The following is a 16,586-nucleotide window of genomic DNA, read 5'->3' on the forward strand; positions in this document are numbered from 1 at the left end:
ATATTTGTAATCTCTATAGGCATTGTGAATATGGCATTGCTGATACAGTTAGGAGAGTGTGAGGTCCTTGAACATGGATGCTCTGTTAGCTTTTCCCTCGTATCTCCAGTGATTAGCACAATATATAGCACATATTTTGAATTTAAGAAGTATTTGTTGCATCTGTTAAACTGAATTTTCTTCAACAGAAAGCTTACCTAATTATTTTGAGGATAAACATATGCATATTTTTTTATGTTCAACTATTTCAGTTTTGTAATACAAGATGACTGTGAACCAAGAAAAGATAGGAACTTAAGTGAATCTAAATTCAAGGTTATCTAAAGAATAATAGAAAGTCAAATTATAAATCTCCAAAAGCTGTCACTTATTATTAATGATGACTTATTAATAAAAAGTGACATGCAAGACAGTTCTGTGAATAATAAAAGGCGAACTATATGTTAGCAAGAGCAAGAGTTAACAAATGGGCAGCCTGGATGCTCCTTTGAAGAAGATTAGCCCAATTACTATGGGCTAAGCACTGGGAATAAAAACATAATAGCAAGGGGGCAGCTAGGTGGCACAGTGAATAGAGTACCTGCCCTGGAGTCAAGAGGAACTGAGTTCAAATCCAGCCTCAGATACTTAACACAAAAACTAGCCATGTGACCTTGGCTATGGTCACATAGCTAATGTAATGACCTTGGCTAATGTAACCCCAGTTGCCCTACCTTCTCCCCTCCAAAAAGCAAAAAATCAAAACAAAACAAAACATAATAGCAAAGACAGTCACTTTCCTATTGGGACATCTGGTGCAGAAACTTGCAAGGTTGGTGAGTGGAGTAGCTTATCATATCTTCTAAGGACAATGGCAGAGCTGATTTGATCATGATTTGATCATGGTTCTATTATTAACATTTGGAGGGATGTACCTCTGGGGGCAAGATGACTGATAAGTTTATCAAACTGATGGCTGGAGAGTATGATGCGAAGTGAAAAAATGTTTGGGGCTGACTTGAAATAGTGGGACAGGTGAGCCAGGCACCAAGCAGGACAGTAGATTTTGCTCCAGGTCAAAAATTCCTGAGATGAAAGGATTAAAATAGTCAGGGTGTGACCTCTCATTCTGATAGAACGAGATCAAGAGCCCACAAAAATGTCAAAGAGAAATAGTTCCTTAATATTTTACTTTAAGGTTATTCCAAGGGAGTACAATGTTCTATTAGTCCTCACCTTTGTGAGTTACTGTGCTCAAATTCATCACCTGGCAAACAACTTTCTCATGATTAACATCTCTGAACTTAACCATGCTGCTCCTCTGACAACATAGAGTCTAAAACTATAATCAAATACTTTCTAATTTGCTAACTGGCACCAAAGCAGTAGTAGACATACTTACATACATACATACATACATACATGTGTCATATGTGTGTATATACACATATGTATGTGTATACACACAAACACAATATAAATAGATAGAATGATACAATCATATCAATAGAAGAAACTTAAAACATTAATTAAGCAGTTAATTAAAGCTTTATCTTCCTCTTTCTACTTATTCATAAACCAGAAAAAAAAAGTATGTTCCCTCTTAAATTTAGCATTAGGCTGTTCACTCTAATACAACTGCTTACTAGATGTCCTCCAGTTCACTGTTCTAACTTCCTTTAAAACCTCATCAACAAATATTGTCATTTTTTTTTTAGTTCTGAAACTTACAGGCATTAGTATTCCATATACACAAATGCTTGAGGTACTTATTGTAATAAACAGAAAATCTATATCTCCAAGTTGTCTAATGAGCACAGAAAGAAGAGCAGGAGATAATGGAATAAAGAATTACTGGACAAAAGAAATGAGCTGAACCTCAAAGCTTTACTTGTCTGCTAAAGCATCAGTATGGTATACAGCAATTTTCGGACTTAAGTTGTATGTTACAAAACTGGGATCCCAAACAGGTTCTGTCTCTCATTAGCTATGTCACTATGTCTCATTATCTTGACATTTTGACATCTCTTAGTCTCAGTTTATTTATCTGTAAAATGAGGAGGTGGATATCTGAGGATTTTATCACTCTATCTAAAGCTGCTTATTTGACCTAAGAATTTAGAGCTAACCACCTATACAGAAATTCATAAGGAGCAAGAAAGGAATGCTCACAAAAGAGGGCACCCAATGCTTATGCAATATGACCCTAAGCTAATAGCCCTAGTGTGCTGTTCTAAGTGATGGTTCTTTTTAGATACATTTCCATTTTCAGAAAATGGAGTGATGTTTAACTTTATGATAAAGCAAAATAAAGAAAATTATTCTCTTTTCTAAAATGAAATAAAATAAAACCAGAAGTAATTATAATTCATGAAGTATCAAGTGTCTTCATTAACTTAATATTTAGATTGATCTAGGGTTATTTGGTTAATCTTTTTTTTCTTTCAAACTATCTTAGTATGATAATACAATTCTATAGTCCATTTCTATCATGTGAAGTATAGGAAGTGACTGAGTGTTAACAACGGAAAGAATGCTGACAGAACTAAAGAGAAGACGTTCCTGCCTCTGTGATTACCATGGCTAAGTCACTGAACTTCTGTAAGCCTCAAATTCCATATCTATTAAATAAGAAAAATAATATTTATACTACCTACCTCATAAAAATTGTTGTGAACAAGCCACTTTTCGACCTTAAAACTCTATATACATATATATGTATATGTATGCATATATATGTATATATAGGCCTATTATCATTATAATATAAAAACAAAGTTGTTTGCATATGATTGAGCTCAAGGATAAAATATTAAAAGCATCAAGATCAAAACAACTTAAATGTGATGATGCCACAATTTGAATCACACAAAACCTCGCAGCAGAGACAGTAGGTCTTGGAACACGATATATTGAAGAGCAAAAGAACTGGGGCTCCGCCCAAAAATATCATACCCTACAAAGTTAAATATTATCTTGAATGGAAAAAAATGGACATTTGATAAACTCTCAGACTTTCAAGACTTTGTTAAAAAAAATTCTGGGGGCGCCTAGGTGGCACAGTGAATAGAACACCAGCCCTGGAGTCAGGAGGACCTGAGTTCAAATCCGGCCTCAGACACTTAACACAAAAATTAGTGGTGTGAGCTTGGGCAAGTCACTTAACCCCAAATACCCTCCAAAAAAAAACAAAAACAAAAACAAAATCCTGAACTTGATAAAAGATTCAACACATAATAACTAAAAGAAACATAAGGTACATACCAAAGACTGATTATGAGATTCATAAGGATGGACTGTTTACTTTTGATATATGTAAAATATATGTCTAAAATTCTTATTAATAAATGTGTAACTCATAAGAAAGATCGGGGTAAACCTGTATGATGTGAATTTAAAAAGCAACACCATTTAGGAACAGCTAAAAAGAGTAATTATTTTATACAAGTGAGATACAAGAGGAAGAACTGATGCAGAGGAATTAGATGGGAAAGAAGGGCTGGTAGTTCTGGTAACCTGCTTTCATCAGGAATGGGTTTAAGAGGGAATAATATATATTTATTTAGAAGAGAATAAAAGTCTTCTAAATTTAGAAGAAATAAAATGATAGGGAGATAGGGAGGGGGGAGAAGATAAGGAAGGGATCTTTAAAGAATGAAGGAATAGGTAAAAGGGGATACAGAAGGGTGTTTAGATTTGTGGGAATGGGAGAATAGGACTCATTTTGAGTTGCTTTCCTTTAGAAAAGCAGATCTAAGAACCTGTGTTGGCAGTCACCTTGGAGATGCTGGGGTGCTTGCTGCTACAGGGGGTAGGCAAGTAATAGGAGGGCAAGGTCGTGGGTAGAAATAAAGTAGAGGAGGCCAGAGGGCTAGGAAACAAGAGATATGCACAAACATAAAAACAAAGAGGAGGAGCAGAATATGTTTGGGAAAGTATATGTCTATATATGTATGCATATATGTATTTGTTTATGTATGTATCTATAGAGAAACATATCTAAACTTTATTATAGCCTTCTGGGGGGAGAAGGGAGAGAAAAAAAAACAAATAAAAAAGTACACAGCAGAAAAGAAAAGAAAACTCAGAGGGAAGCAAAGATGAACAATTGTCAACACAATGTGTATTATTTATCATACAGCCTTTCTTGAAATGAAAATTTATTGTTACATATTTTGAATCCTCTCACGTTCTGCTATGCATATGACAAGTTTTTTTTCCTTTCTTAGTTTGTATTGAAGTTTGATTATTTTAGTTCATGATATGATTTTGTTTCTTTTTTCTATTCTATATTTGTGTTCTGGCCCTTGAGTCTAAAATAAAATTTTTAAAATACTTCAAGGGAAAAATGGAAAGTGAATGAAATAGAGGACTTTCAGATATTCTTGATGAAAAGACCAGAGCTGAATAGAAAATTTTACTTTCCAATACAAGACCAAGAGAAGCATGAAAAGGTAAACAGGAAACAGAAATCATAAGGGACTTATTAAAATTGAACTGTTTACATTCCTACATGGAAAGATGACATTTGTAACTCATGAGACTTTCATATATATAGATAGAGGGCACAGGGTGAGTTGAATATGAAGGTATGATATTCAAAAAATAAAATTAAATGGTGAGAAAGGAATGTACAGGGAGAAGGAGAAATGGAGAGGCAGAATGGTGTAAATTATCTCACATAAAAGAGGCAAGAAAATTGAGGGGAAGAGGGGGGAGGTGAGAAAGAATGAATGAACCTTACTCTCATCAGATATGGCTTAAGGAGGGAATAACAAACATACACAATTGGCTATGAAAATCTATCTTACCCTACAGTAAAGTAGGGGGGAAGGGGATAAGAGTGGAGGGAATGAAAGAAGGGGGGACAAAAGGGAGGAGTGGGTAATCAGAAGCAAACACTTTTGAGAATGAAAAGGATCAAAGGAGATAATAGAATAAATGAGGGGGCAGGATAGGATAGGGGAAAATTAGTCTTTCACAACATGACTGTTAGGAAATGTTTTGCATAACTACACATGTATAATCTATATCAAATTGCTTGTTTTCTCAATGAGGGTAGGTGTGGAGGGAGGAAGGGAGAGAATGTGGAACTCAAAGTTTTAAAAACAAATGTTAAAAACTGTTTTTACATGCAACTAGGAAATTAGATATTCAGGCAATGAGGTATAGAAATCTATCTTGCCATACAAGAAAACAGAAAGGAAGAGAATAAGACAAGGGGGTGGAGGGTGGAAGATAAGGGAGGGCAGATTGGAGGAAGGGGTAATCAGAATGCGCACTGTCTTGGGGTGGGGGGTAGGGAGAGATGGGGAGAAAATTTGTAACTCAAAATCTTGTAGAAGTAAATGTTGAAAACTAAAAATAAATTAATAAAAAAAGAACTTGGAACTCAAAAGTTTTAAAAATGATTTTTACATGTAGTTGGGAGAAATTCAATGAAATAAAAATAATTTATAAAAAAAATAAATTCTATGAAATTGTAATAATAAAGCTTAACCACAAAAAGAGGGGATTTCAGAATGTGCCTCATTTACTTTTTGCAACTATGAATGTGGAACATTATTTATAATGTTTGATTTAGTTGATGTATTAGAGTTTTAGAATCATAAATTCAGAATCGAAAGAGAATTAAGGAGTTATTCAGTAAAACCGCTTCATTTTAACTAAGGTTCATAGAAATTAAGTGACTTGTTCAAGGTCATGTAAATATTAAATAAAAATACTCTGCTTCCTCCTATTCCTCCTCCTCCTTTTCCTCTTTTTCTTTTTCTTCCTCCTCCTCCTCTAATAACTAGTCAGGCATTATGCTGAGTATTCATTTGAACCTAACAACAACCCTGAAGGTAGGTCCTGTTACTATAATTTTACAGCTGAGGAGACTGAGGCAAACAGGTTAAGTGACTTGCCCAGAGTCACACAGCTAATAAGTGTCTCAGACTGAATTAGAATTTGGGATTTCCTGACTTCTGGCCCAGCTCCCTATCCACTGTGCCACCAGCTGCCTCAGTCTAATAACTTTTTTTTTGGCCTTTTGGAGGGCAATTGGGGTTAAATAACTTGCCCGATGTTACACGGCTAGTTTTTTTGTGTGGGTGTGTTAAGTGTCTGAGGCCAGAACTGAACTCGTGTCCTCCCGACTCCGGGGCTGGTGCTTTACTCACTGTGCCACCTAGCCGCCCCAGTCTAATAACTATTACCAGTTGCAATCATCATTCATCCAATTTCACAAGATAGAAAATTAAATGTTATCTTTGACTTCTCACTCTTATTCAGCCCTCAGTGTTTAGTCATCAAGTTCTATCTACTTATTCTAATATATTTTGCCTTCCCCCCTTCAAGAATCCCTATTCCCACCCCCCCATACCTTGACTACTTTAAGAGTCTATTTCTGTCTTCCTGCTCCCTGGACGTTTCCCGAGCCTAGTTTTCATTTTGTATACACAAACACATTCTCTCTCATTCTGTCTCTCTGTCTCTCTGTCTCTGTCTCTCTGTCTCTCTGTCTCTCTCTGTCTCTCTGTCTCTCTCTCTCTCTCTCTCTCTCTCTGTCTCTCTGTCTCTCTCTCTCTCTCTCTGTCTGTCTCTCTGTCTCTGTCTCTCTTTGTCTCTCATTTCAAGGAGGTAACATTTAGTACTTATATGACCTTGGTCAGTTACTTAACTCCCCGGGTTTCATCTGTAAAACTAAGGAAGTTGAACCAAATGACCCATTCAGATGTAATTCTATGATTCTCTTTTGAGTGTGGCTTATATTCCAGACCAGTATAATGCATGGGCATTCCTGTGTTTAAAATCAATACAAGTACTTATCAGGGCTCATTTTCTCATGTATAGCAGGATATTAGAAATAATCTATGTCAGTGGCTCTCAATTTTTTTATCTCAAGAATTCTTTAAAACAGTTCCAAAAATCATTGAGTTTCCCAAAGTACTTTTGTTTATGTGGAATATATGTATGTATGTGTATGCATACATACATATATACATAGATAAATATATTGGATATTTTTTGTATTAGAAATTAAAGTAGAAGTCTCATAATGTTATTATTATTAATATATTTAAATAAAATTATTAATATATTAATATTAACTCATTAAACTTAAAATAAACCTATCACATTAATACAAATTACATTTTTTAATTAAAAATAACTCCCTCCCCTCCCCAAATAGTGAGAGTGACATTGTTTTTAAAATCTCTTTAATGATTGAATTAATAGAACACAGCTGGAATTTCCTATCTGCATCTACATTCAATCCATTGTGATATAATGTTTTTATTGAAGTATAAAAAGAAAATCTGTCTTTATACATATATGTAGTTGGAAAAGTATTTTAATAACCAACAATGTGTTAACATTATCATGGAAATTATTTTGACCTGAAGAACTCTGTAAGAGTCCCAAGGACTTCCTAGTGTCACGTAGATCACACTTTGAGTTTAAATCCTGCTTTGGATATATCAGTTGTGTGATCTTGTGCATGTTGTTTCATCCCTGCCTGCCTCAGTTTCCTCATCTGTGCTTTACATTTATTATTTAGAGATAATAAATTCTAACTTTTATTATTCACTTAATCAGTTCCTATCCTCCTCACCCCTGGCCCACCTCCATATACAAATTCTACTCTTATAGTATCCAAGGAGAATACTGGCAAGGATTTCATAGGTACCTCCAGTGTATGTCTGTGCGTCTGTGTCTGTCTGTGTCTATGTGTGTCTGTGTCTGTGTGTGTGTGTACACTTCAGGAAAGTTTCATAAAAACTCAATGGAAATTTGAATTCTCCTAAAAGTCAGTGGGCCATGTGCTTGGCAGTTCACCTTATACTACACTGGCCTGTTCATTACATAGCTTATTTTGCTGAACTGCCTTTTCCCCCCTTGCTTTTTTTGTTTTGTTCCAAGAAACAGCTCACTGGGAATGGAGGAAAGTATCTATTTGGAAATGAAGATGATGTAAAAATAAAAGAAAGTAATATAAACTTAAACTTTTTTTTTCTTTTAAGAAGACTATGAAGGGAGAGAAATTAAACCAAATCAAAATTGATTAAGGTAGTAGAGGGCAGGAAAAAGCAAGCAAGAAGTCAGGAAAGTGGAAGGATAGGATCAGAGAAGGGACTTTCAGAGTTGAAGAGCTCACAGTTTCAGGAAAATATGATAATTATTTCCATGCAGTACATGATTACCTTAGTAGCCTGAAAGAATTAACCCACCTCTTAAAAGGACCAACTACTTAAAGAATAGCTCCTTTACAGGGTTCTATTATTATTAAAGGGAACACTCTCTCAAATCATTACAAATCTAATTATCCTCTCTGCTTCCAGCTCCTCCCCTCCCCAATCAATTCTCCAAAGATTTACTAGAATATTAAGCCTAAAACAGCAGCCAGACTGCTCAAGAAGCTTAAAGTCACTCCCTATTTTCTCTAGGATAAAATGTAAACTCTTTTGCTCTGCATTGAAAATCAGTCACACTGTGACTGACACCTACCTTTCCAGCCTTACTATAAATAACTCCCTCCCCCCACCCCCATTACATCAGGTGTGGCAAGCACATCCACCTTCCATATGAAACATGATTATTTCCTGCCCCTGTGCTTTTTTATAAGCATTCTTCTCCCTCCCCCAACCTACAATCTTATGCCAGAATACATTCTCCTTCCTTCTTCACTGCTACTTCATGGAATCTGTAAATTCCTCCAAAGCTTAGTTGTGGTGTTACTCTCTATACAAGACCTTTCCTGACACCCCTACCACACTTTGTTGGTGCTCTCTCACCTCCAATTACTCTGTATTAATTTTGTGCTGTTCTATATTTATTTTTCTGAGCACCAGTTGTATAATGCTAGTAAAATTTAAGTTCATTGAGGACAGAGGTTGGTTCATTTTACCTTTGCACCAGCACTGCCTACCACAATATCTTTTATGTAACCTAAGCCAGGAGCATGGAACCTGTGACCTTGAGGGAGCATGTGGCCCTCTAGGTCCCCAAGTGTGGCCCTCTGACTGAATCCAAACTTCACTTTCAGTCGAAGGGCTGCATGTGAGGACTTAGAGGGTCACATGTATCCTCAAGGCCTCAGATTTCCCACTCCTACATAAATGCTTCTTGAATTGAATTAGAAAACGGTGCATTTTTGGTTCTCGACAACAAAACAATAACAACAAAAATCCCTAAATATCAAGTATAGCATTTGATGAACTAAACATACCCTGAAAAAGATTTATAATATTTAAAACTATGCATATCAGTTCCACAACTCAGAAATATTTAGTGATGTCAACATTTCATTAACAAATTCTAATAAAATGTTTTCTTAGCCTGATCCAACCACAAAAACCACAAACAAAAAAAAGTTTTTTTTTCAACAGTTGTTGACTATTTCCCAGAAATAAATCCCCTTCCTCCAAACCAACTCACTCACCTCTGTCTCTTCTCCTGCATCACCACCAAGAGTTGTCTTCTGAAGTGCCCCAAAGACACCATCACTAGATGCCCTTCTCTCCTCCAATACAGAAGCATACATGTCTTCAGAATCTGTTTCAGCTACGCTGTATTGGGCTACCTCCTCCTGGCTCCACTCTGAGTCTTCTTCAGATTGTTTTAAGGAACTACTACTGCTCTTGAGAGACATTCCTGCAGTGGAAAGGCCATGAGGTACAGACGTGAATGAGGCCTGGTGCTCTGAATAAGAGTGCCCATCTTGGGCCAAAGCCCCAGCCTCCAGTATATCAGGTACTGACAGGCTCAGCCGTCTGTCCAAACGGCAACTTTCTCTTAAATCTAGAGTTTTGACTGAGTTTTTCTTCACTTTCTTCTTGCTTAAGTTGAGTAACAAAGGCCGAGTTCTCTGCTTCAATGAGCCCCAGACAGATGGTTTGTCCAGATCCATGGTTGCATAAGCTGCTGTGAAAAATCCTTTCTGCTGGGAAATGCTTCAATTTAAAACAACTTGAACAAATCCTATAAAACACAATATAGGAAGAATGGTAGTTAACTTTCTAAACAGGTTGATTTTAGAGCAAAAATACTTTGGGGAAAACACAATTTGTATTTCCCGATCTTCCACCAAAATGACTCAAGAATAAGAACAATTAAATTAGTCATTTTCTCCACTGCTATATTTTTTTGGCTGTGAGTTGAGGCCTTTAGACTTTATCACAATAGTACCAGTCAAGTAAAAGCAACACACAAAGCACGGAATATATGATTTAGACAACTATTTTCCTTCTTTTCCTCCCTAGGGAAGACATAATGATAAAATTTTCCTAGGGATTATTTATACATTTTATAGGTTAAAAGACTCAATGACTTTAACTGGTGGGATCAGTGCAAGATACCTTCCCATTCCCAAAACCAAGATATTAGGCAAAAGGTATTCCCTACTGATAGCCTGATTTTTGAGCTGAAGGAGGAAATGGCAAATCACTCTAGGTATCTCTGCCAAGAAAACTCCAAATGCTGTCACAAAGAGTTGGACATGACTGAAAACTGACTGAAAGAAAAGTCTAGATATCAGCTTCGGCAGTTTTGTAGAGTAATGGATATATCACTGGACCTGGAGTCAGGAAGGACTGAGTTCAAATCCAGCCTCAGATTACTAGCTTTGTGTGGTCCTGGACAAGTCACTTAACTTCTATTTGCCTCAGTTTCCTGAATTGTAAATTGGGGATAATAACAGCATCTATCTCTCAAGGTTGCTATGAGGATCAAATGAGATAATGTTTATAACCCCCAGCCCCTTTCCTACCTTCCAAACTTTATTCAGACTCCAAGATGGGCAATCTACTCTAGGGCCAAACCCATTTGATTGGCTGACAGAATAAAATTATCCTACTTAGACAACTATACCTACTAAATGACTCCATACACCAGACCTTATTGCACCTTTACATCTCATCTAACCATTCCCAAGTCACCCTGCTATTTTCCTGTCAATGATGTCTGGCTTTTCCCAACCTGTATGTGCACCCTTCACATAACCTGGATCTCCTGTGATCCTAGTTCCTGGGAAAGATCATCTACTCATCTTTGGAGCTCCTGTGCTAGGACTCAAGTCAGCTAGTTGGTGATTCAACAACTGCAAACTCAGATACAAAATTTACAACCTTACTCCAGACACTTGACGATGCTTTACGTTCACATTCATCTACATCTTTTATCATCTGATCTTCCCTTTTCCACAATTTCTCATCCCTTATTTTGGATGTAGTAATCAATCAATAGTACTATTTCTTCTAGAAAGGGTGTGTCGATTAACTGCCTGGAGAAATTTAGCATCCTTGTGACTTCCCTGACCAAAACTGGTCAAAACTCTCCCCTATTCGAATGTCAACTTTCTCTATTTTAAATATAAGCTTTTTAAGTGCAGGAACTCTTTTTCTTTTTGTTTGTGTCTCCAATGTCTAATACAGCAGGGCCTGGAAAATAGTTGAGGCTTATTCTTTTCCATTCATTCATTCATTCTGCTGGAAATTCCAAAGATATCAAGGTACACAGCTAAAAGGAAAGCCTTTTTAAATTGTGCTCTACAATAAAGGCATAGTTTCATTTATTTACTTCATACATGTTCCTAACTAGTCTAAAAGCAAGTAATAAAAAAGAGCTACCTAATTATTCAAAGTTTTAATATTATTCTCTGTAGTGCATAATGTTTTCAAAACCTGTATTTGTTTACCCCTGAAGACACATAACCATGTTTTTCAATCTAAAAATCTATTTGAAAAAGATTATTCCTTCTAAAAAGTTTTTTCAAAAGCACTTTTCCTTCTTAAAAGTAGAACTTTCATAAAGTGTCTAAAAGTTTGATCATAACACTTAGAATACTTAGAGTAGATAAAGTAATGTCCTTTAAAGAAAATCACATATCTGAAGTATTAGAGGCTATGAATCCAAATTGTATATAAATCACAAATTTAACTGAAAGGGAAACTACCAATCCTACTTTTTTTTTTATTCTTCACTTACGATAATTTTTTTAAACCATTTTCAAGTCACAATCCCAAAAGAGCTAATTATCTAATATGTACATTAGCCGGATTCCTTGTTTCTAACCTATCCTAACCCTATCTTTTGGCTCACACACTTTTCACTCAGAGCAAAAGTTTAAACAAAAATTTCAATGTACAATAAAATATCTGTCTTTGTTCCTCCCCATAGATGCTTGCCAACAAATTTAAAGGACTTTCCTTTATTATGAGAAGCACAAGTTAACAAGTTTACAAGTTAAAATGCTCTAGAAGAGTATTTCCCTTAAACTAGGACATCTCTACTACATTATTTGGTAAGCTATGGCTTTCAGATATTGAATTCAGAAGAATATACTCTGTTGCCAAGCTCCCAAAAAGCAATCAAGATCTTTACCTGGCAGAGTCCTGAACCAAGTCACTTAATGGAAGAAGCCTCATTTATTACAGTTTTAAGAGAACACAGTTTTCTGAACTGGCTGCAATCAACTAGACTAATGGAGGGAAAAAAAACCAACAAATCAAAACCCTTTAAAATACTAAACAGAACAACATTATTGTAACTCAAGAGTTGACAGAAAATATTAATATGAATGGCAAGAAATCAGGCTTGAGGATGAAGAGAATACAATAAAAAATAGATCTCTGACTTTCAATCACATGAACACAATATCAATTTCCTTAAGTTCTCCTCAAGTAAAAATTCTTTGAAAAAGTTGGATTTAAAAAAATATTTCCTATGACACAACAGTAAAGCAATTACTCATCATTGGCACGCTCCTTCTATTTAACCACCAATCTCGGATGTTCCCCTTAACTGTACCATACTGGTGGAGTACTTTACCATTAGCTCAAAAAGTCTTACTACATCCTGTGGGAGAAAAAAGAAAGAAAAAAAAGAACTCAATATTCTTAACCCTGAAGTGTATCTATCTAGTCTAAGAAAGAGACATATTCTAGATTACACCAGATTATAATGAGGATAACATCCCATTTTACTTACTTGTGATAATTACCAGGATTTTCAATCTATATAGGATCATAGATTTTGAACTAGCCCTCATTTTACAGTTAAAAAAATTAAGTCTGAGGAAGGTTAAGTGACTTGCTAAGAGTCACAAAGTGAGTAATACTAAGTGTCTGAAGCAGGATTTGAACTTAGGTCTTCTTAACTCCAAGCCCAGAACTTTATTAACTATACCATGTAACTACCAAATATGTTTACATATTTGAGAGCATCATCTACAATTGCAAAACTACATTCATTATCAAACGTGAGAGCAGTTTTGAGAAATGTGGCCATTTAGTTAAATCTCCTGCAATATCCTGGAATGCACCTATTTTCCTAAAATTAATTAGATTTCCTTTCCCGAATCAAAATTTCTCAACCATTCTGTTAAAGTGCTAATGGTTTCTTAGCTCAAATGGCCAATTTGGAATCAATACACATACCCTAGAGAAGCAAAGTCAACAATTTTCAGGGCACAATTTCCTTAAGCAGGTAAATTTAAATTATTTCTTTAAAAATTTTATATTTTAATGGGGAATAAGATTTTTAATCTGATATATAGTTGGGGTAGGGCCCCCCTATGATCTGAGGTCTATACATTTACAATCTTTAACAAAGGTCTTATAACTGACCTTAATTTCTTAGATACATATTTTTCATATAACTTAAGTTGCTCACATACAGTAAAGAAGTGGATCCATTTAAAAAGATCTCAGATATTTCTAAGGTAATTAAAAAAAAATCTAAGCCATTAGGATCTCCATAAAAGCTTACTCTGATGACTGAAATTGAATAAACATTTATTAAGCTCCTAATATGTGTTAGACACTGTGGGAAGAATTAGAGACACAAAGATATAAATTAGTCTTTTTTGCAAGAAATTCTACAACATTTATATAAATATATAAATTTGAAGAAGTACTAAAAATCCGATGTTCAGAGGACTCAGGAAAACAGCTGTGACTTGAAGGAAGCAAAGGAAGCTAAGAGATGAAAATTAGGAAATAAGGGGCTGCAGGACCAAGGGACAGATAGTAGAATGTAGGTGAATTCTGTGAACAGCTGGTAGTCTAGTTTGAGTGGAAGGTAGATTTCATAGAAGGAGGTAATATGAAATATATCGGAAAGAGTAGTTAGGAGTCAAACTGTGGAGGTTTTAAGTGTCATCCTGAAAAACAAAAACACAATCCTATAGGCAATAGAGCTTAAAAGTTGCGCATTCTCTTTGGTCTAATGAAATGGAAGTTTTATCGTATCCTTGATGCTTAAATAGCATTATCTGAGAGTTATTTGTCCTCTTGGGGCAGCTAGGTGGCATAGTGGATAGAGTACTGAACTTGGAATCAAGAAGACTCATCTTCCTCAGTTCAAATATAGCCTCAGACCCATTAGCTGTGTTACTCTAGGTAAGTCACTTAAGTTTGCCTCAGTTCCTCAACTGTAAAACATGCTAGAGAAGGAAATGGCAAACTACTCCAGTGTCTTTGCCAAGAAACCCCCAAAATGGGGTCAGGAACAGCTGGACATGACTGAAACACATAAAGTGGGATCCTATTTATTAGTTAGATAAAGAACTAACCTCAGAGTCAAGAAAAAACTGGATTAAGTCTAACCTCTGACACTTCTAAGTGGGGATCGCATCTAATCTCATTCATTATTTTGTTGATTCTTCTTTACTTAGTATAGAAATTGTCACTGTTGATTTTATTCCTTAGCTTTTAAGATCCATTCTCATCTCCTCCCTCAGACCTCTAAGCCCAAGAAAAAACATTAGAATGCAAGGAACATTAAGAACTAGAAAACATAGCCCCATTTTATAACACTTTCCCTTTTCTAAAAATTTATTTTTTAATGTTCACTTCCAAATTATCTCCCTTTCTCTAGCCCCTACCTCACCTATTGAGAAGGCAAGCAATATGGTACCCTTTATGTATATGAAGTCATGCAAAACATATGTCTATTTTAGCCATGTTACAAAAACAAGCAAGAAAAATAAAGTGAAAAATATGCTTCAATTTACACTTAAAAGTTTAGTAGTTCTCTCTTTGAAATGAATAGCACTTCTCTTCATGAGTCTTTTGGTCTCATTTTTTTGGTCAAATTTCACAGAACAAATCTAAATCCATACTTCTAAGACTAACTTCTCAGTGCCCTGGGCAACTGTTTAAGATTGTTTCATACCAGTTGCTTATATTAATTGGGTATGTAACTAGAAAGCTAGAAAAATAACTAAAAAACCAAAACAAACAAGAAAAAAACCCTCCCAACCGAAATAAATGCCAAAATGGAATTCCTGAAAAATCAAAGAAAAAATTGATAAAATTGAAGATTAAAAAATCAAATATTAAGCTAAAGAAATGAAATTAGGAGATTGTTTTGTTTTTTTTTAAAATAAACCATTGGTTAATCTGATTAAAAAACAAAGAAGAAAACTAAATGACCAAGCATCAAATATAAAAAAGATGACTGCAGCACCAATGAAGGTGAAATTAAAGTAATTATTTTAAGCTATTTTACCAGATTACATGCAAATAAAACTGCCAATCTAAAGGAAATGGATGCATATTTACTAAAATAGAAATTGTTCAGGTTAACAGAGGAGGAAAATAATGCGTAAATAATCATATCTTAGAAAAAGAAGTTGAACAAGAAATAAGTTAACTCTTCAAGAAAAAAATCCTTAGGACAAGATGGATCTGTAAGCAAGTTCTAAGAAACATTTAAGGACCAATTAATTATAATGTTATATAAACTATTTGGAAAAATAGGTAAAGTCCTACCAAATTTGTTCTATGATACAAATATGGTGCTGATACCTAAAATAGGAGAAACAAAAACAGATAAAGAAAACTCTAACTTAATTTCCCCAATGAATATTCATGTGAAAACTTTAAATGAATTACTAGCAAAGAGACTACAGCAATATATAGCACAAAAATATACAATATTGATTAGGTGGGGGCTATACCAGGAATAAAAGGCTGGTTCAGTATAAGAAAATGTCACCATAATTAACCATATCAATAACAAAAACAATAAAAACCATATGCTTTTATCAATAGATGAAGAAAAAGCTTTTAACAAAATACAACACACATTCCTACTAAAAACACTAGAAAGTATCAAATAAATGGGAAAAATTATCTCTCAGATCTCTAGATAACAGGAGTTTATATTCAAATGAGAAGGGGGGAGGATTACAGGAGAGAAAATGTATGATTTTTACTACATTAACTTAAAGTTTTTATACAAACAAAACCAATGCAACCAAAGTAAAAAAAAAAAAAGAGCAGGAAATTAGGGGTAGGGTTGGGGTGTGGAATTATATTGTTTCTCTGATAAAGATCTCAAATCTCAAATATATAGGAAACTGAGCCAAATTTATAAAAATAAGAGCCATTCCCCAATTGAGAAATGGTCAAATGATATAAATAGGCAGGTTTCAGAAGAATTCATATGCTATCAATAGCATATTAAAAATGCTCTTAATCAATAATAATTAAAGCAATACAAATTAAAAACAACTTTGAAGTGCTTATCAGATTGTCTGACATGAGTAAAGAAAAATGACATATGCTAGAGAGGATGCAGAAAAATAGTCACACTAAGCTACCTTTGGCAGAACTTTG

The 16,586-nt window shown here is 34.9% G+C and overlaps 1 protein-coding gene across 3 annotated transcripts in view; it reads right to left on the minus strand.

Moving 5' to 3' along the window:
* The window catches only part of MCTP2 (multiple C2 and transmembrane domain containing 2), a 268,641-nt gene that overhangs the window by 202,108 nt on the left and 49,947 nt on the right, over positions 1 to 16,586 (minus strand). For all 3 annotated transcript variants that reach the window (XM_069098511.1, XM_069098512.1, XM_069098510.1), the window contains exon 2: positions 9,407 to 9,945. In XM_069098511.1, the coding sequence (XP_068954612.1) occupies positions 9,407 to 9,874 (468 nt within the window). In that variant the 5' untranslated portion in view covers positions 9,875 to 9,945. The remainder of the gene's footprint in view (positions 1 to 9,406; positions 9,946 to 16,586) is intronic.

This window comes from Petaurus breviceps, unplaced genomic scaffold, assembly GCF_028583685.1.
Source record: "Petaurus breviceps papuanus isolate PSGF00001 unplaced genomic scaffold, PetGlider_PUasm1.0 37, whole genome shotgun sequence".
Taxonomy (NCBI): Eukaryota; Metazoa; Chordata; class Mammalia; order Diprotodontia; family Petauridae; genus Petaurus; species Petaurus breviceps.